Source organism: Bemisia tabaci, chromosome 4, assembly GCF_918797505.1.
Source record: "Bemisia tabaci chromosome 4, PGI_BMITA_v3".
Lineage (NCBI taxonomy): Eukaryota > Metazoa > Arthropoda > Insecta > Hemiptera > Aleyrodidae > Bemisia > Bemisia tabaci.
In genome coordinates, this window is record NC_092796.1 from 47,336,049 (window position 1) to 47,356,235 (window position 20,187).

At 39.8% G+C, this 20,187-nt stretch overlaps 1 protein-coding gene across 6 annotated transcripts in view; it reads right to left on the reverse strand.

The window, feature by feature from the left end:
• The window catches only part of LOC109043751 (transcription factor HNF-4 homolog), a 55,320-nt gene that overhangs the window by 31,851 nt on the left and 3,282 nt on the right, over positions 1-20,187 (reverse strand). Inside the window, exons 1-2 of one of the 6 annotated variants that reach the window (XM_072299962.1) lie at positions 9,573-9,792; positions 5,941-6,195 (exon numbers count right to left, since the gene is read on the reverse strand). The exons of 1 other annotated variant lie outside the window; for it this stretch is intronic. In XM_072299962.1, the coding sequence (XP_072156063.1) occupies positions 5,941-6,028 (88 nt within the window). In that variant the 5' untranslated portion in view covers positions 6,029-6,195; positions 9,573-9,792. Of the gene's footprint in view, positions 1-5,940; positions 6,196-9,474; positions 9,793-12,241; positions 12,639-20,187 lie in introns of those variants that run through there. 4 more of the 6 variants (XM_072299961.1, XM_072299960.1, XM_072299959.1 and 1 more) reach the window with 4 other exon arrangements.

Consider the following 20,187-nt stretch of genomic DNA (forward strand, 5'->3'; position numbering starts at 1 on the left):
GCGATATTTCCTTTCTCGCCAACTGCCTACCTTTCTCACCTATGGGTCTTATTTCATTGATCGTTTAAAATCGGCGCGGCGCCCCTTGACCACATGATGTAAAAATACTGCATTCATGGTATTAAATTGCAGTTATTTCCATGCAATTGCAAAGTTATTTCAATATTTTCGTTGCACTGTGCTACTTGGGCAGATCGGCTCCATTTTTCGTGTGTCTTATTTTTCCATAGCTTTCCATCAATTTCAATAATCAGCCCGCCGGTAGAGCCCCGACCATTCATCGGAAAAAAAGTAAAGTTGATTTAACATGTATAAATTCTGGAAATCAATTCACTTCCGCAAACTGCATTACACATCTCCTCAAGCCTGGCGTAACAAGTAAATTAGTTTTGAGCCCAAGACCGCAGAACCGTTTCGCGTTTCACCGTGCCAGCGCTCTGAACACGTGATCTCCAAGGAAGAACAAAAGAAAAGCGGCGCCTCGTTCGCCATTGTCAGCAAATCAAACAAAAAATTAGCTGAAGAATGCACTGCGGGAGTCTATCAACGAGCGAGTGTACCAGTGCTGCAACTCGAATCCGTCGATGTCAAAACCTCACAAGTCAATGTTTTAATAATCACACAGCTTCACGAGAATCTCACAATTCAGGGCTCATCGAAGTTTGGTTTCAACATGGAACACCGGCTTCAACCGATGATTAAGGCCCTGGCCTAACAGCATTTTTCCGTGATTCGAATGAAATATAGTTCAGCTTCGAGCAGATAACTCATTGTCAGTCGCGAGGAAAATCCTCAAACGAGGAAAAAATTAGAAAGGTATTTAAGAATCTTATCGAGCTGGAGTGTTTTATCACGGCACAGCGCGACTATATATATACATACGGAGCCTTTTACGTAAAAACAACTGTGTTTCGTTTAAAATGCATTGCGCATCCGTTGTTACTCCGTACTTGGCTGCGTGCACGGGGGATGAGTTCACGAGTTGGGTCATACAGCGCCCGGTGGGGCGATTCGATGGGAAAAGTCGGACATATTTAGGAATTCCAAATGCTCGTACCTTTCGAATGGGTTTTAAAAAGGGTACAATTGATTTCCCCATAAATTTCACCCGGGAGTACTCTGTTTTTGAAATGTGGCAAAATATACAGTACGAAAGGCATTTCTTAATACAAAAAAATTTCATGTCTAATCTCTTTCACTGCGCGGCGGCTAAGCATTCAGAGAGGTAATGTCAGACTGGCTGCCGCACATTGATTTGAAGCTCTTTGCAATAGATATCGGGAAAATAAACGCTAATATCTGTCTTTTGTGTTGATTTTGTGTATTTTTAGTATTTTTCACGTGCTCTGCTTGAAATTTCAATGCAAAAGCCATGTCTTGCGGTGCTTATAGGTGTTCTCACCGTCTCTTCTAGTTCATTTTAAACTATGCGTGCCTTTTTTATAAGAAATAGTCAACGATGGTGTAAACCTTCAAAAGACATCTAAATATTCTCGCTTTTCAAATGCGGAAGATGTTTGGTGGTGGGGATCGGACTCTCGGACCATTTGATTTCCGGGGAATCTAATTTAACAAGTTCCGAATTCCTGACAGTAATAGTCATACTTCTGGTGGAGATATTGGAGCGATACTGCGGTAGTTGGATAATGATTTAGTAGCACGCAATGCTATGAAACTATCGAAATGAAGTTCCATTGAAATTGCGAGATTTTTAAAAAATTTGATCAAATAAATTCCGATGTCAAACGATCAACAAAATGAGACCCGTGCATGAGGAAAGTGAGTAATTTGCAAGGTAAGAAAAAAAGCTGCAACTTAATCAATACCTATTTTAGTTGAATAAATTCCAACAAGGGGAGCCCCTTCAATTAGTGATTAGGCAACATACACAACACTCCGATAGAATAGTAATAAGTTATAGTATATTCGCCATTTATTGCGTTTTGTACTATTTGGGAAGTTTGCAACAGACCCAATACTATCCATTGAGCTGATTGTTGAAATTGATAGACAAAGCTACAGACAAAGGGAAAATGTAGCGATTTTATTAGTTGAAACAGGTGATTATTACAGACTACGGGGGAAAATGATGGACTAACCATACACTGGAAAAAAACAAAAAAAAAACACATTGGATCTAGAATCCAGACTCTTAAAAACATCGACAAGAAAAAATACTCTTGATTCAATCAGATTTAAGCTTAAATCAAGAACCAAGCCTCTTAATTTGAGCGGATTTTCTTTTGATTTAAGCTTAAATCTGATTGAATCAAGAGTCCTATTGTTTTCATTGCAACCACCAATAGGATCGCCCCATTTTCTCTTTGTCATCTTTGTCTATCAATTTCAATTATCAGCCAGCAGGTGTAAAAAGGCACAAACACGCATCGAATGCTGAGTTGTGCGCATATTAAAAAACTCGGAAGACACTCACGTGGTTCTCGGCGGAAGAGCTCCGAGAATTCCAACCAGAGCAGAGGGAATCACGGAGGAGGGGGAGGTGAGAAAAGAACGGGATGAAAGAGTAAAAAAAACTCTATAAGGTCAAAGCATAACGATAAACCTGCGAAGGCGCACTGATTAGGTGCCAGCTAATGATTCTTCAGTCGATTTATAAGAGTAAGCGTGTCTTCAATGTGAGACGTCTCTGGGAGCATATTTTTAAGAATAATGAAATACTTCCAGCATTCTTGGAGTTTTGAACGCATTCGCACAGATTCAGGAATTTTTCGGTAAAAAGACATAAGAGGCTTTCAATCCTGCTAAGATTGTGCAACGCAGCTTTTTAACAAGGAACCTATCTGAGGCTTCTGTCATGAATTTTCCCCCACCATTTTGTGGAAGTAAATCGACTGTGACAGAGTTGCAGTTGCTGCGAACGCTATTAAAAATTGTCTATTCCTAGCAGTGTTGCAAGTCTCATACGCCCTTTTACCAGTGGCGTGGCGTGAATTGCGATGTATCGATTGTTATGCCATTTAAACCTATGATAAAGAATCGATTGTTAAGGTATTCGCTGCGAACACCCTGTTTATCGATCCTTTTCCATTGGTTTAAATGGCATAACAATCGATACATCGCAATTCACGCCATGCCACTGCCTTTTACCGAAGAGGATCTCGATTATTCGTGCACTTCCATACATTCGTACCATATAATGCGATATAGCTAATCTCGAAAACATAACCTACAACAATGAACATTTATAAATGTTTCAAATGGCTTAAATTGGATAAATTAGGGTTTAATTGCGGTGATTCAAAATTTTCGCTCCTCTGCTACTCTATCTCTCTGGCCATTTTAGAAAGCTGGCAACATTGAATTTTTGCTATTTAGACTTCATTGTTCAATTAGGAACTACTATTTCTTATTTTTAGTATCCATAAAAACATTTGTCCGCTGAGGGAAACTGATCGACCAAAACTCATATTTTTACTACAGGGACTAAATCAAATGCGTAAAAAAGTTTCCATCCATAGAAACTTTCGGATTTCTTTTAGTTATCTGGGATTTTTTCAAAGTTTGTTACGTGAACAACTTTCCCTCCCGAACATCATTCTGCGAAGTGACAATAAAAGCGATGCAAGTCTTCGTTTCTCTCCAAAAAATACAAATATAAGAGCAATAGTAAAGATACATGTACCTATCGAGGTGATAAAATTGGTCTGATTATGAACAAGCCATCATTTTATCAGACGTATCAAAAGAAAGAGTTTAAGTCCAAGATCAGGTTAATCAGAGACGTTGCGACACATATTTGGTCGCTGTTTTATTGAAAAGAAGTTTTTTTCCGCCCGAAACTAGCTTTTTTTCTCCTGACATTCCTGGGTAAATTTACCTCTTTTTGGCTGGACTTTTCTTCGCCTGCACGATGAGAGAGCTCTATTAATTCTCTTTGATAACCAGAAAAAAATCGAAGTTTAATCTTTTTTTCACCCGCACGGTACTATAAAGTATTCGTTTCAAAACTTATTTCTTAATTTCTTTCAAAGAAAAATTACGGATATTACCTCGTGACATGTTTAGGTATATATGAGTCGCTTTTATAGCGCTCTTTGGCGCTTTACGACGCCTAATCGCCATAAAGCTCGGTCTTCCCACATGTTTAGGTGCTTAATACAAAATTCAGAATGAAATCCTTTTACATTTAAAAAAAAAATTTCAGAAGTTTCCCAGGGACTTCGATTTTAATTTTAACGTGTCAATGTCGAAAGGGCTTCATTCCATCGCGACGTTGTGTTCCAGTTGATTGACACAAAATTTCTTATTCATGAACGGGTCTTCGATTTACAGTTTTTTTCACAGAGTTTCCGTCAAATCGAGAGGAGAATTCACAATAAAATTTAAAACGAAATTTGCAAAATTTCGCTTTATACAAAATATCAAATGAGCCTTTGCAACGTGGCGCTATGATGAAGAACCTCAGGCTCTCAAGGGCCAGAAAATACGTAATGCTGCTGAGGTCTGATTCCCTCCCCCTTTTTCCAACCATACTCCCACAGCACTCGTACCATAAGTCTGGGTCCCCCTAAAAAATATCGCGTTATGCCCAGTTCGACACCTACTCCCTTCATATCAGCATTTAGTAATGAATACAGGGTGAGAAATTCCACCTAAATGTTGATTTTCTCAGCTTAGATTTTCGAAAAATCGGCGCTTTCCACCCATCATAGCGTCACGTAACGTAGACTTTAACGCGCGCCCCTCCCGCTGCAATAACGCACCTATGCTGGATGCTCAGACCTCCCCCCCCCCCAAAAAAAAAGAGCGTTAAGTACGTATTTCATGCACGGCACTTTCCCCAACCCCCATTGAAAACATGTTTATAACACCCAAAGTTGCCTTGGCAAAAATTGGCAGTAGAATCTGTGTTCCAAAATACCATAGACCTACGACCGGCTGTAAGATTTCCAATAGCTTCTACAGCCGGCTACACAACTTCTTATAGCCTTTTATAGCCGATGGCGATTGAGCTAGCTCACAGCCAGGCGATAAAGTGTATGCTAAACGCCACCAATTACGGATGCTAGGACTTAGTGAGTTTTTGGACCAAAGCTCTCTTTTTGGGCCGTAGTATCTTGATTTATTTTGCGAGGAAAGTTCCGTACTTTTGATGAATGCCTGCCATTCTTAATATATTAGAGCGCCTTCAGTTTCGTATGATATTGTGCAATACCTCTGGTGTGAAATAGTTGCTTCAAGCGCCGTGGCACGCTGCGGTGCGGCAGGCGGGCAGCCAGCGTGAAACGCGCATTGGCGCCTACAAACCTAACAGGGATACTTCACGCGTTGCGCAATGCGTGAAGTATCCCTGTTAGGTTTGTAGGCGCCGGTGCGTCGCCGCTCCGCTTTGTGTTAGGCTCCAATATTTAATCTGGCGGAGTCAGCGTTATTCAACTCATGATTTTGAAATGTTTGCACATCATATGGATTATTCTCATTTTAATTGATGAAAAAAAATATGTATTAATGGAAAATATAATGTGTGTTTTGTAAATATTGAGGTGGTTCCGTATCAAACTTAATGATTTCCAAAGCACACGAATTTCTACACAATTACCATATAATAATTGCCTTATAATATATACCTTATAATTGCCTTTCATAATCGATGGCGAAAAAGCAACAGCCGGGTGATAAATTGTAAAGCCCGGCTATAGGGACTGCAGCCCGGCTGCATAATTTTTTATCGCTTCGTATAGCCCGGCCGTATGATTTTCTCCGCATTCTACAGCCAGCTATGTGATTATCTGTAGCCTTCTTTAGCCGGCTATAAGAATTCCTATGGTATTTTGAAACGCAGCTCTTCTCGCCAATTTTTACCAGGGTGATGCAGCGTTTCTCCTTAGAACGACAGAATTTGACAATGAGCCGACCAACCGAGGGGCGAATTCTTGTGAGACGCAATAAGTAAACGTGGATTCAAAGTACTATACTCACTTTTAATTTCTTGTTTAAGGTTGGAGGATCCTTTGGCGACCTTGGTGGGCTTGGTGCCCTCTCCGTCAATGTGCATGATGGCCATCATGAACAACCGTCCAAAAACTTGCGAATCCACTCCGGCGAGCGTTAATTTTTTTCAACCGCACGTGGACCATTCAATATTATTCGGTCGGATTGCGAGTCGCGTGTATTGTCTCTGTCTACAACATATCACTCACTTCCGATGTGAGTGTAGCCCGGCGATAAAATTATCTACAATAATAAAAGAATTGTTTAAGCATGACCCAATGGTATGCTATTTTATTTTTAACCGCGGTTACATCTGCTGTAAGGCTTTGCTGTCGCATCGAGGTATTGCCACAAGCTTTATAAACGAACTGTCTTAACTACAGAAAACCTAACAGCATTTCACGTTGCCTAATTTCCTTACGTGTACACACATTATTTTCTGACTGATTGTGAGCGCTAACTCGTGAGCTGTGGACATGTGAAAAGAGCCTTGTGGACAGGGCTCATGATTTGGACTGCAATTTGCAATTTGGAACTATACATTTTGTCTCTTCTGGAAAAACACTTATGTACATGGGGAAACAAATGGCACATACGTTGTTTTTAAACCGGGCTAGAATTTTTACCTCCAAATCGCAAAATGTAGACCATTTAAAGAGTCCCGCCACCGATCTCCCTGTCGTGCCTCCTCGTTTGTTGCCGCTGACGTCACTGGCGCTTTTAAATTCCCATTCATCCTTATGGCCCTCAACTAATAAGCACTCTTCATCTTTCGATTTGCACATAGTTCCATTTAGCATGAATACGTCCATTTAAATGCCGATAGACGGCGTAAATATGCATTTTCGTGCAACAATTGGACTGCATTTTGCAATTTGAACCTATAAATTCTGGCTCATCTGAAAAAACACTTATAAGCATAGGTAAACTAATGGCACATACGTTGTTTTAAAACTGGGCCGGAATTTATAGGTCCAAATTGCAAAATGTAGTCCAATTATTTTGAATTTCGAACATCATACAAATTGAAACTTCAGATGGACTACATTTTGCAATTTGGAGCTATAAATTCCGGCTCATCTGAAAAAGCACTCATGTGCATAGGGAAAATAATGGCACATGCGCCGTTTTTAAACCGGACCAGAACTTATAGCTCCTAATTGCAAAATGTAGTCCAGATAGATTTCTCGCTTTTGTTTTTCCCCCTTTCTTACAACTGCTTTCAAGTTTTATGACCTCGGTTTGGTTTGACATTTTTGGTCATGTTTCGATACCATGATTTTCGCAAAACATTCCTCTGAACGGTGGTGCGAGTATCTTGATTTTGAGTATATTTCTTAGTGTATTTTTTCGGTGAAAAGGTCCCTTTTCCTGTAGACGGTTACAAATGGTGTAAAATTTCAGTTCTACTGGGCACAAAATATATTTTGAATACGCAACTTACAAAGCTCTAAACTATCATAAGACCCGCCTAACTCAGAATTTTCCATGTTCAATTTTAACAGATTTATCACCTATTGAAAAATACTGTGACCGACGTCATGCACCCCAGAAGATCATACAGTGGCTTCTTCCACCTCACATTCATCAATCAGTTATGTAAGCATTTGCACTAATTACTGCACTTTCAACACTGATAAAACCAAGATGGGCGAGACTATGGAATGCTCTGCCGCGGTGAATGACGTCAGCTACTGTGTTTTTCAAAAATAATTTTCTCCGTTAACATGTGTTGAGAGAAATTTAGGTCAGTGTTACGAAAACTGAATAAAGTGAATCTTTAACCAATCGCCATAGGAGAAATTTTAATTATATATTCAAAAATTTTGAAAATAGTATCCTTTAAATGTAGCAAGCTATACTTTAAAATGTCAGCTTTTAAAATTGAAAATTGAAAGACCTAAACATCGATCAAAGAATTTATGACGCGTATCCATATGAAAACTGATTCATTGCAAGGATGCGACTTGTACCTATTATTCTACACATATCTTCAGCTCTTATCAAAATCTCGTCTCGGATGGATTTTTCAGAGATCTGTCATGAACTGGAGCTCTTATTTTCAACTTTACCTCGATCAAAATAAAGAATGTGAGCTTTTTTGCACATATTTTTAAAAATAAGTCAGAGAGACGCACATATAATTTGATAAACTTTCCCTCGGATTTCCTCTCCTCGCTGAAGTTTGATTTCAACTGAATGGCGTCGTTTCATGGGAAACAGATTGATTTGAAAATTATAAATAATTTTATCTCGACGAATCACGTGATTCTTGTGAAACTAGACAAACATGTGCCTCATTTGTTGTAAGACTACTTTAATTACACACCTTCAATTTTTTCAAAACGTAACTAACGAACAGGAAACTTAGCGTCTTTAAATGCGTATTTAAGTTAGTTTTTTACTTGTAATTTAAATAGGTCCGGAAATAGTAAAATTTGAAGTAAGGTAGAATTTTTACTTTCTATTCTCCCACAATGCTTATTTTAGTAATAAAACTGCAAATGGTAAATTGAACTCTGGAGGAAAGATCAATCAACAAACGGAAATTAGGATTGTATGCCAACGTTGAAATTTACTTTAGTTTCTAACCATTTGTGCTCGGTATTATTTTCAAAATTGCCAGAAATTCTCAAGAAATTCTAACTGATTCTGGTTTTTCTTTAAGTTTGTGGAATTGTGACAAAATATTATACCAAACTTTATTCATGCCTGAGAAAAAATTTGACAAGTATGAATGCTGGCATATGTATAGAAAAATATATATTTGAATCAAAAAGACTGCCCACTGAATAAATCCGGTTAAATAATTCCCGTTATTTGAAAAAGAACTTCGGTTCTTTTGAAAAAAATTCCAATTGTTTTTGCATTGATTTTTTAATTTCCGGACACTTCTCCATTATGTTTTTTTCTTTTCTTTCTTTTTTTTTAAACTATATTTATAAAGAAACAATCGGTATTATTCCAAGAAAAATATTCAATGAGAGCTTCTTTTTATACGAATAAAAAATACACTACATCAATAATTAAAATTCCTCCCCTGCCCATTCCAGATTTCAAACCATTACAGCCTCTAAAATGCCATGTTCATATTCATTAAAAAAAATGACGCAAGTATGAGTAGTGGCATAACCAGATATAGAGTGGCAAAATCCAAAACTTCATGACTACCTAGTGACAGCTAACTTTTCAAAATTTCTGCCCACACATTATTCTTTAGAGGAAACTCAAAGCAACATTTCGGCTTGAGATTTTTACAAGATGACTGAAGAGTGCCGAGAAAGAATGAAGGCAAATTCAAGTGATAATGTTGATTTGCTTTCCTCGTAAGAAAAAATGTGCGAGCTAAAATTTTCAAATGTTTTTGTAGAGTTTCGTGGTTTCTGAATTTTCCCCTGAAATATTCCGAGAGGAGGGGGGAAAGTTCCAAAACCTTTAAGTTTCCTCCCGTCGACCGTCTCATCGGTGGAGACATTTTTACGTTTATCTCGCCTTATCTATGGTGAATAATACTATGAATACTTGTATTTATAAGGAGTTAGCAACGTTGCGAAACGAAATACACGTTTTTCTAGTTTTACTCCCTTAAATCCCTAACACATAAAGAACAACTTATATACTTCGGATTTCCAAAACTTCCGCGTTTTTACTGGGGGCCACCGCACACCCGCACTTTACTTAAACGTTGCGAACCACTGATTTTCTCACGAACACAACAGGAAAATGTATTCGAATCGGCGCTTCGGAAACGAACGGAAAAGACATCCGAATGAGCGACACCGCGATGTGAGTGGAAATTGCCGACAAAATTGTACGGCGCGGCATTTTTCACTTTTCCGTGCGAAAACAAATTCGGGCCTACTCAGCGGTTGTGCCTTAACGACTCGCCCAATGTAGCCACTTTTGCATGAGTATTCGGCAGTTTTTGAGTAAGTCTCGTAAAGAACGACGAGGAATTAAGTTCTCTGGGGGGGCGTTGGAATTTGCGAGGTAACCAGATTCTCTTATTACGATTTTGCGGGGAAAATGTTGGTGCAGAGAAACGCCCATGAATTGAAAGGGTCAGAGCTACAAGGACATACTTTACATGCATTTAAAATGGCCTCCACTTTCTGATCTCAATACCATACATTCAAAGTTTTTTCATGAGATCCCTCTCTTTTTCAAACGGATTAATCTCCAAATTTAATGTATTCTTTCCTTGTCCTATCTTTTAATTTTGTGTACTACCCTTTTGTGACCCCTACTTTTTAAATTTTTTAAATTCTGTACTACACTATTTTGATCTCTCCTCTAGGGTGTTAAATGGCTCAGATGTTAAAAGCACCAAATAAACGTATCTACCAACCAACCATGCATACTATACATATAACTAAATTGACGAAAAACAGTGTTGCCAACTTTCAAAAATCTCCGCTGATTAACGATGACCGTCAAAAAATAATTTTCAAGAACTCTAAAACAGACTGTTAAAATTTGTTTACTTATTAATTTTTTGCAACGCTTAATGGTGTTTACCATCTTTTGAATTTCCACGCTTCTTGCAGCGGTGACCAAAGTGCGAAACCACGTATCTCCATTGCGATGTTATACAATTTCCGCTCATAATTTGTTTTTCGAAGGGGAAAGAAGCCAACCTCATAGTTTGAAATCAATACAGAGTATCCTGCTAAGGGGGGAAAATAAAATCGAGAAAGTTTTCAAGAAATTACGTTGACTCGTTTTCCAAAGAAAAAATATTTGATGACAGGAAGGCTGTAACATCCCGAACAGACATGCGTACGGTTTCGCATTTTGGCCAGCGATACGGTTGATCCAAGATGAGGCCGAAATAGTAGTTCCACATGGCAAAATGAAGTCGAATTCTATGGCAAATAGCCAACACTGGACACGCTGCGCAACGCCAGAAAATGAGACTTGATTTTCACCCGGGTTTCCCTGCATTCCTCCGCATGTTTACCCATTGCACTCTCTAAAAAACATGAGCTTTAATAACTGTCCTGAAAACTCTTAGGAATTCCCGGCTTAAATCTAATTTCCGAGAAACTTTTACAAAAAATCGAACACATACTCGTATACAATGTTATCGCTCTACTTCTGAGGAGCCACCGGGAGCGCTCCTCGGAATGTTCCCGAGAACTTCCTGAGTATTCCTGGGGACTTTCCCGAGAATTTTCGGGAACATTACCGAAAATTCCTTGGAATTCTCTCGTAATTCTGTCTGTGAGTTTGATGGTCTCAAACAATGGTTGCCTGGGACTGGATGTTAGGGACGGAGGGGGACGGGACTAAAGCGCAGGATAAGCCCTTGTGGGCTATTTGAAGTAGTAAAAAAAAAAAATATCCTTGGGATACCTTGATCTATAGACGTATACCAACTACTCAGAATGACCGCACAAAAGCACGGTGAGACCTATAATGGTTATGATATTTCGTGTGTATATCCTAGACAAGCACAGCTACCCCCAGGAAATTTGTGAGTAAATTATTCCTTTTATACCGTGCTTCATTATGAAGATTTGAAGAGAAAAACGGGAGGGTACATTGAAATCATAAGCTGCAGTTTATAATTTACTGCGAGGCAAGATTTGTAGATAACAGAAGACATTCATGTTTGAAGGGGCAGCGGCAGCTGTTGCTGCACGGCGGATATTTCATGGCCTACCTCGAAACTTGAAGGCGCAATGCCAGTTTGCGTAACCCTCAGCTAATCAATGCGTGCACCTACATTGCTTTGGGAAACATGCAGAGTAATGGTTCATACATCATGCATCGGCGGTTATTTTGCACATTCTGTCATCCATCCTAACATAAGGGTGTCCGTACTTCCACTTCAGCGAAGTGTATTCTGTCTACTATCAATACATTTTTCAGGAATAACCTACTGCCTCAAAAAAACTCATTGGATCTAGAGTCCAGACTCTTAAAAACATCGACAAGAAAAAGTACTCTTGATTCAATCAGAATCTAGCTTAAATCAAGAACCAAGCCTCTTAGACTTTAAGCGGATTTTGTTTTGATTCAAGCAAAAATCCGATTGAATCAAGAGTATTTTTTCTTGTCAATGTTTTCAAGAGTCTGGACTCTAGATCCAATGTGGTTTTTTTTCCAGTGTAGCCAGCAATTCTCGCATAAAAAATTCCTGAAAATCACAGAGAATTACGCTTTTTGCCCTGAACAGTGAACACCTCCCCCTCCCCCAGCTACGTCATCGGCTGACGTCATGACTTGAGCCCCGATGGGGCAACGCCCCTCGAAAGGTGACCGGCAAGTGGCTCGGAGAGGTTACCTGTGAACATGATGGGGTTGCCGTAGAGGACCTCCTCCTTGATGGCCATCGACTCGGACCCCTCGTCGTGGGTGAACGACTCGAAGTACTTCTCGATCATTTGCGCTTCCGGCTTCTCCACCTTAAAGATACTGATTTCCGCTTCCGCCTTCATCCGTCACTCCGTCCCGATCCTCGCGCAACGTCACTCAACCCGAAAAAGTCCTCGCGCACATCGAAAAATACTCCAGCTCGCGCCCCCTCAAAATCCGGGAAAAAAAACCGCGGGGGTTAAAAAACGAAAAGAGAGAGAAGTTTGCGCACGAACCCACGCGAGTCCAGTATAACTGCCGAAATGGTGCAGAGGAATACAGAAAATGTGTATGCACTGATAAGACGGAGAAAACGAGAATTAGATACCGCGCGGCGAGGAGGGGAGTGGAAAGTGTCTTGTAAGGAGGGGAGCCAGTGATTATTAAGATGTTTCCACGCGGAGTCAGGGAGCTGATTCCTGATTGAATCCGTCTATATTATAACGTAACAAGTCGCAGATGAACGAAGTCTGATAAGCCGTCAGCTCCGTATGAATGCCTGATTTCTAGGGCTCATCAGATAATGGACATAGTCGGTTGTAGCATTCATCGATTCGATTGTCGGCCCCGGGTTGTGAGCCGAGGCAGGCTGGAGGTTGTCTCCCGTTTTGATAAGCGATTACTATCTGCGATAACTGCGCTTAACTGGTTCGGTGTTTTCATGCCGTGCGGTTCCCCACCTAAGATTGAAAGGGGGGGGGGGGGTTAACAGGAGTGAAAAGTGAATCTGACAATCACCTATCGAGAGCTTGAGTGTGTGAATATTGCGACGTTTTAAAATTTCTCTGCTTATTTCATATTTTCACGGCAGAGATGTGGTTTGTCTTATTGTTGTGAAAATTACACCGATGATAAACACCGAGTCCATCACAACAACGAAAACCATTTCCTCAGTACATATTCCGATACCAAGAGAGATACCCGTTACGACGAGGACTCAAGGCAACGACTTCCTGCACAACGAAAAATTTTACTTGTGATAACGGAAATATTTCAGGTCTTCGCGACTGAAAAAATTGCGAAAAGCGATCCGTCGTAGTAACTAGAAAGCAATCGTTGTCACAACTAAAAAACTTGGGGCAATGAGTTGCTTTCGGAACGCAATTAATATTTTCTTTGGTAAAACGAAAACCGTCCATGAAACGGTGTGTTCTTGTGCGACATGTTCAATTAATTTTTCTTAGTTTATAGTAAATTTTTCCTCACTTGTAGGCAAGATATCTTGTATTATCATCGACAAAGGCACGGGTCTTATTTTGTAAAAAAGAAAAAATAATAATAATAATATTTTAAATAGTCCGTGGAAATGTTAAAATTTTACAACGGACTTAAGGTGATTCGTCAAGCTCAAGTGACGTGGTCGAACTGGCATGCGATATATCGCATCTTTTAGGTAAAAAATCTCGGCAGATTTTGAATTTTCAGCAAAAAAAAGGACGATAGCCCCTGCGCATGAGCCTGAAGAATCATTCTAAACCCAAAAATCGGCAAAATTCAGAGAAATGAAAACAGGATAGTGTTTGGAAAAAAACCTCGCATTCGATACCGAAATCGATAGCTGAATCGAATGCGAGGTTTTTTTCCAAACACTATCCTGCTTTCATTTCTCTGAATTTTGCCGATTTTAAGGTTTAGAATGATTCTTTAGGCTCATGCGCAGGGGCTATCGTCCTTTTCTTTACTGAAAATTCAAAATCTGCCGAGATTTTTGACCTAAAAGATGCGATATATCGCATGCCAGTTCGACCACTTCTTTTGAGCTTGACGAATCACCTTAAAACGACCTATCAATGGTAAAACTAAGAAACCGTGTTTTCCGGTTTGTGACGTTGCCGCTTATCTATTCCATTTTACATTTTTGACGGAAGGTTGATCATCGTAATCGTGAACAATTTCTTGCTTTTATCTATCAGCTGTTGAAAAGATTCCCTGAAAATTTCGCGAAAAATTTCCAGTGCTAAACTTTCAAGACATACGTGGTCTGTCCGGAAAGTATCAGGACTTTTTGATTATCTCGGAATGTAATGCAGATAATGAGCTGAAATTTGGGTTGGACTTTGCCCATGCCCTCTCTAATGCAGCCACACAATCGGGCTTTCACACCTTTAATCAGTCGATTGCAATCAACTGATCAAAGTGTGTGTGTCAAGTGCTATCGTCGCGTTTTTTTTTCTCGTGAAATGACCGAGCGTGAAGATCAGAGAATTTGTATTAAATTTTGCTTTAATCTAGAAAAAACTGCCAAGGAGACCATGGAAATGATTCGGAAAGCTTTCGGCACTGATTCTATGAGCAAGAGCAATATTTATGAGTGGTATAATCGCTTTAAATCGGGTCGTGAAACAGTCGCTAGTGATCCGCGGTCCGGGAGACCTTCGTCGACGAATTCTCCCGATAACGTGGAAAAAGTTCGGGAAGCTATTGCCCAAGACAGTCGGTTAACCGTGCGGGAACTGGAAAAGCAGCTAAATATCCCGAAGACCATCGTTGCGGAAATTTTTACTGAAAAACTCGGGCTCCGTAGAGTGGCAGCGAAATTTGTGCAAACGCTCCGGCTCATTCCTCCTGTCTTGTGCAACAGTTTTTGGCAAAGCACGGTATTCCTCTGGTTCCACATCCTCCATACAGTCCAGACTTAGCTCCTTGCGACTTCTGGCTGTTCCCAAAGCTGAAATCTCCAATGAAAGGGACTCGATTTGACTCCATCAATGACATCAAAGAGAATACGACGAGAGCGCTGAAGGACATCCCAAAGGAGTGCTTTTTGGACTGTTTTGAAAAGCTCAAAAATCGCTGGAACAAGTGCATTGTGTCTTACGGAGAGTACTTCGAAGGAAATTAAAGCCACAATGTCATAGGTAAGCTCGATTTCTCAAAATCTAAAAAGTCCTGATACTTTCCGGACAGACCACGTAGGAGGAGCAAACATGATTTAACTCGGTGTCGGAGGCACCTGTTTTTGTAGTGTAATTGTTCCTGCTTTCTAATAGCTTCGTTTCCATGAAAGGAAGAAAACTGATTGTGAGAAATGAGATGAGGAGATAAAATGATGAAATTCCCTTGACGTAAAATATGCGGAATAGTATAATCCCTGTAATTTAAAAAAACAAAACAAATAAATTTAAAATGACTGTGCGCGAATTAAAGGGTCTGTGTGGATTTAAAATGACTCTCATTTTACTTTTAATTAACTGGCCCTAAAAATTGAGTTGTACGTGCACATATTGACAACAATGTACGTACTGAGTATGAATGACATACCTACCCCTTTTTGCGTCAATTCTGCTTCCTTATAATTTTCGGTCCAAAAAAATGGCATTGCTTTTCTCATAAGCTGACGTAATCGATTCATTTTTACGCACAGAATTTCTCCCCAAAAACATGTATTTTTAGTATTCAAAGAACCGCACAAAATCTTCATGTGAACCGATCTCGTACAAGTGAATTAATTCACAAAATTCTCTTGGGCCGATATGAATTTTAGACACGCGAATGCAGACGAAGCGACGCCGACGCCTACTTAATCGAACAGATAACTATTGTCGCACCGAGGTTTTTAGTAGTATACCCTCTAAAATGAAGGCGTAACGCAGAAATTAACTCGTGTGTCATTTGAGAGAGCACGATCTTATTTCTTGATTTCTCGTCTAGTTGTCATTTTGTAAGTCTTTCTGCGGGCTGATTATTGAAATTGAGAGACAAAATTATAAAAAAAGACGACGATAAGAAAATGGAGCTATCCCATTCGTTTACCTACAAGCATAATTTTCTCCCGGTTAAACCTGGGTCTGACCAACGATCCATTTATCAGACCTAGGTCTGCGGATCGATTATTGAACTTGATAGACAAAGCTATAGACGAAGAAGACAAAAGAGTTATGGAGTCGTCCCATTGGTGGAAGCGGGTGGTTGCAATGGACAAAGGAGGTAGGTAATAGACTAAGTAACGGAAACCCATGAGGGACCCGATAGTTAGTCCTTCATTTTCTCCCTTAGTCTATGAAAACTACCCATTTCAACCAAGAGGATAGCTCCAAATGTTTTCTTTGTCTATCGCTTTGTCGATCAATTTCAATAATCACCCCTGCTGACTAGTTTAGTCTAGATTTGACCGACCACGGACGTACGTGTACCGCTATTTATTTCACTTAAATCTCAAAATCCAATTTTTCGACCAAACTCTACAGTAATCGCTCTTCTTTTCCTTCGTAATCTTACGTTTAATTCCCCATGAACGGTCTTAGTCTTGAGTTTTAGCACGAGATGCAAACTTTGTGCTCACTGGAAGGCGAATAAGTACGCTAAAATCCGTGCGAATATCCGCGAGGTGATCAACGACCAATAGAAATAAACGACCCGATGGAAGACTTGACAACCCTCGGCACTCACAAGAAGTCATGTTTTTATACGATAACAACACTTGGCTTTCTCAATCTGCTTATCTGGACAAGAAATAAAAGTGCTCAAGTACGAGTGTCGGGTTATTATCATGGCGAAACGAGTGCTTTACCTATACTTATAATAGACCAAGACACTCTTAACGTCTCTGCGGTTGCTGTTAAAACGAGATCGGAAGAGCTAACAATAGGCGGCGGAATTAAATAATCGTACGATTTTAGGAATCTGTATGTCAACGTCTTTTTTTTATGGTAACTGGAGTCTGTCCACGAATGGCAAAGGGGATGAATCTTAACTCGTAAATGGAGCTATCCAGTCTCACAGAAAGGGACAAAGTATTTCGGCAGACAAGGGATGTTTTCCGGAAGAACTCCGTATGCATCACGATGCAGTTGGTTCCACATTTCTCAACGGGCTCATTATTGAAATTGGACTGCATTTTGCAATTTGGAACTATAGATTCCGTCTCTTCTGGAAAAACACGTATGTGTATAGAGAAACTAATGGCACATACGTTGTTTTTAAACCGGGCTAGAATTTATAGTTCCAAATTGCAAAATGTAGTCCAATTGATTGGCCGAGTTATGGGCAAAACAGACAAAGGGAAAATTGAGCGAGCCTATTGGTGGAAGCAGGTCGTTGCAATGGGCAAAATGTCGCTCCTTTGACGTAAGGACGTAACTCCATTTCCACGTGAACCCTATTGTCCATATACTTCAGTGCTTTCCGGGGCGCATGTGGAAATCAAGATGCGTGCTTACGTCAGGAGAGCAACGAAAAGAGGTAAGGATTAGAATAACTAACGGCAACCCACGAGAGATAGTTCACCCATCATTTCTCCTCTCAGTCCATAATGACCACCTGTTTCAACCAATAGGATTGCTCCATTGTATATATTATGTTACCCATGCGGAAAAATTGAAGGCAACCTCAAATGAACGAAAGTTTACGCAAGGTTTATTGATTTTATCAACGTTTATGGAGCGAGATCGCTTTGTGTTTTTCGAATAGATTCACGCTCCTCAGTAGACTTGTTGCCTATGCAGCAAATTGAAGGCGAACTTCCGATAGACGATACCTACCGATAGAGAATTTGCTCGCACATTTTTTACTGTTTCATCTGAGAGTGCTGAGAGAGCATTCCGCAGTATTTTTTATACCACAGTATGTTTGTTGCCTATGAGGCAAAATTGAAGGGGAACCTCAAGTGGACGATATCTAGCACGAAAAGTTCACGTATTGTGTAAGTATTAATTATAGGTAAGTCCATAAAGAAAGATTACTTTAAGTTTAAAATTGATAATTTTTTGCACTCTCAGGTGGAGTTGTTGCCTGTGAGCTGGATTTAGAAGCGATCGGAAATTCAAGCCGGCGACATCTACAAATGAGGAGCTTGGAGGACAAGGCTCATTCGTGCAGTTTTTGAAAAAATTGAGATATTAATGCTTTCAAGTAAAATTAGTCTGAATGCATATTCTGCGAAAAATTCGCTCCCAAATTGCAATTTTTAAGCATCCAAAAGTCAATTTGAACTTTCTTTCCGCCTTAAGGATTCATGTAATTTCGAAACTTCAAACAAGTGTTTCTCGAAATAAGTAGCAAAAACTGCACTTATGCGCCTTGTCCTCCAAGCTCCTCAAATGGAATTACATACGTCGTTCTGCTCCACTTGTTGCAAATATTTAAAGACTTAATAGCCTGAGTCGCGATGTCTTAAAAACAACTAACTAACAACATCTCAGGAAGATATATGCAGAGATGAGTTTTCTAGATACATCTTATCAAGGAGACTGAAGCAGTTGCAAAAATTCATTTTTTCGGAGGGGCTAGAGGGAAAATCAGAACTTTCATGTAGATCCTCCCAACTTCAATGTATATTTCCAAAGGCTTTCTAATTTAGATAGAGAAATGGAAATTAACTATTTTCTGCCGCAGAAACTCCTTTACGCAACACATCTAGAGAAGGACCAAAATGGAGCAAAGAAATTATTTTTGGTCTAAATTTCGATCGGAATATAACGGTAGCCGTGGAAACTTGGCGAAGATGAATCCATCGCTCGCGGGTAATTCGCAATATCAAACACGATTTTATAACTATAAGCAGAATTCTTTCTCAATTGGAGCAAGGTTAAAGAAAAATCTGATTTTTCATAACATAATTATAGTGGTGAAAATGGCAACGATAGCCAAAGCCTGATTTGCGGCCGACTTCTAGTCAGCGGGGGAGGGGAACCATTGTTCTTCCTGGGAAAAAAGAAATAATCGCCGACGGCGCAAGTTGGGAGCATCAAGTAAAGAAAAATGGAGCATGCGCCAAACATGCTGCTAGAACATGGGTGCCGTAGGGAAATGCGATGTTGTCAGACCGAAAGCTTTTCCTCCGCAGCTCGTTGTCCAAACGGTCGGCTTTTCACAAATTGGCAACAATGAAGTTCATTTGCTTAAAAGTATGAAAAACAATCGATATTTATCGAAAAAAACCGCTAAGAATCGATTAGAGTTAACGCAGCTTAATCGAGACCAGTGGCATGTGTGACGCGTGACGTGACGAAAAATAAAAAGGGATGCTGCGATCTCCGATCAAAGATTACGAAAAACTGACAATTTGTGTAATCTTTATTTCTGTTTGTTACTCCATGAGGGGGGTTGACTTGACTCTCAGTATGAAAGGACTCTACTTTGTAATACATTTGAAGAATTAATGCATTTGTCAGAAAATTAACGATGTTACGATAAAAATCAGCGATAATTTACTTTATTGGTGCAATGGGCGACGCTGGAAATAAGTTGAGATGTGAGAGAAAGAAGCAAACCACCCTCAGTCCTCAGTTAGTATCGCATGCAACGAACTATGAGCGAATCCTACCATAACTCCTGGATGCAACTATTCGAGCTCTACGGATGTCCGTGTTGCATACACACGTAGTTGAAGGCGTTTTGATTCTCCAGGCACTCGCCACTTACTACTTCACTCGCGGCCGTGCAGTTGGTTATACTGCAAGAATCCAAAACTACAGAGCGCCTTCGATACCTCGTTCATTTTACAAAAAAATCCACTACTCACAAATAGTTGCACCCAAGCGTAAAATGTGAGTATATTTGGACCGCGTTAAACAGGAAGGAACCAAGCCACACCAGCTATTGCCAAATTTAACAGGGAAATTACATTTTTAAACGAAAGAACGTCTGTGCAGATTCCTTTGCAAATTTGAATGAATTGCTTCGTATTATGGAGAAAATTCACTGAAATTTGCTCACAAATCCGCACAACCGTTTTCATGTGAAAAATTAAATTGCCCGATTAAATTTGGCAATAGCAGATGTGGCTTGGTTCCTTTCAGTTTAATGCGGTCCATTTTGTGCTTCACTTTTGATTTAGCGATGTGCTGAGCATGATTTTTGGAGCGACTGTTCATGCCTAGGAGATATCTTCGTAATATACACGAAAAATTGAAGACGCTCTATCATTTTAAATCT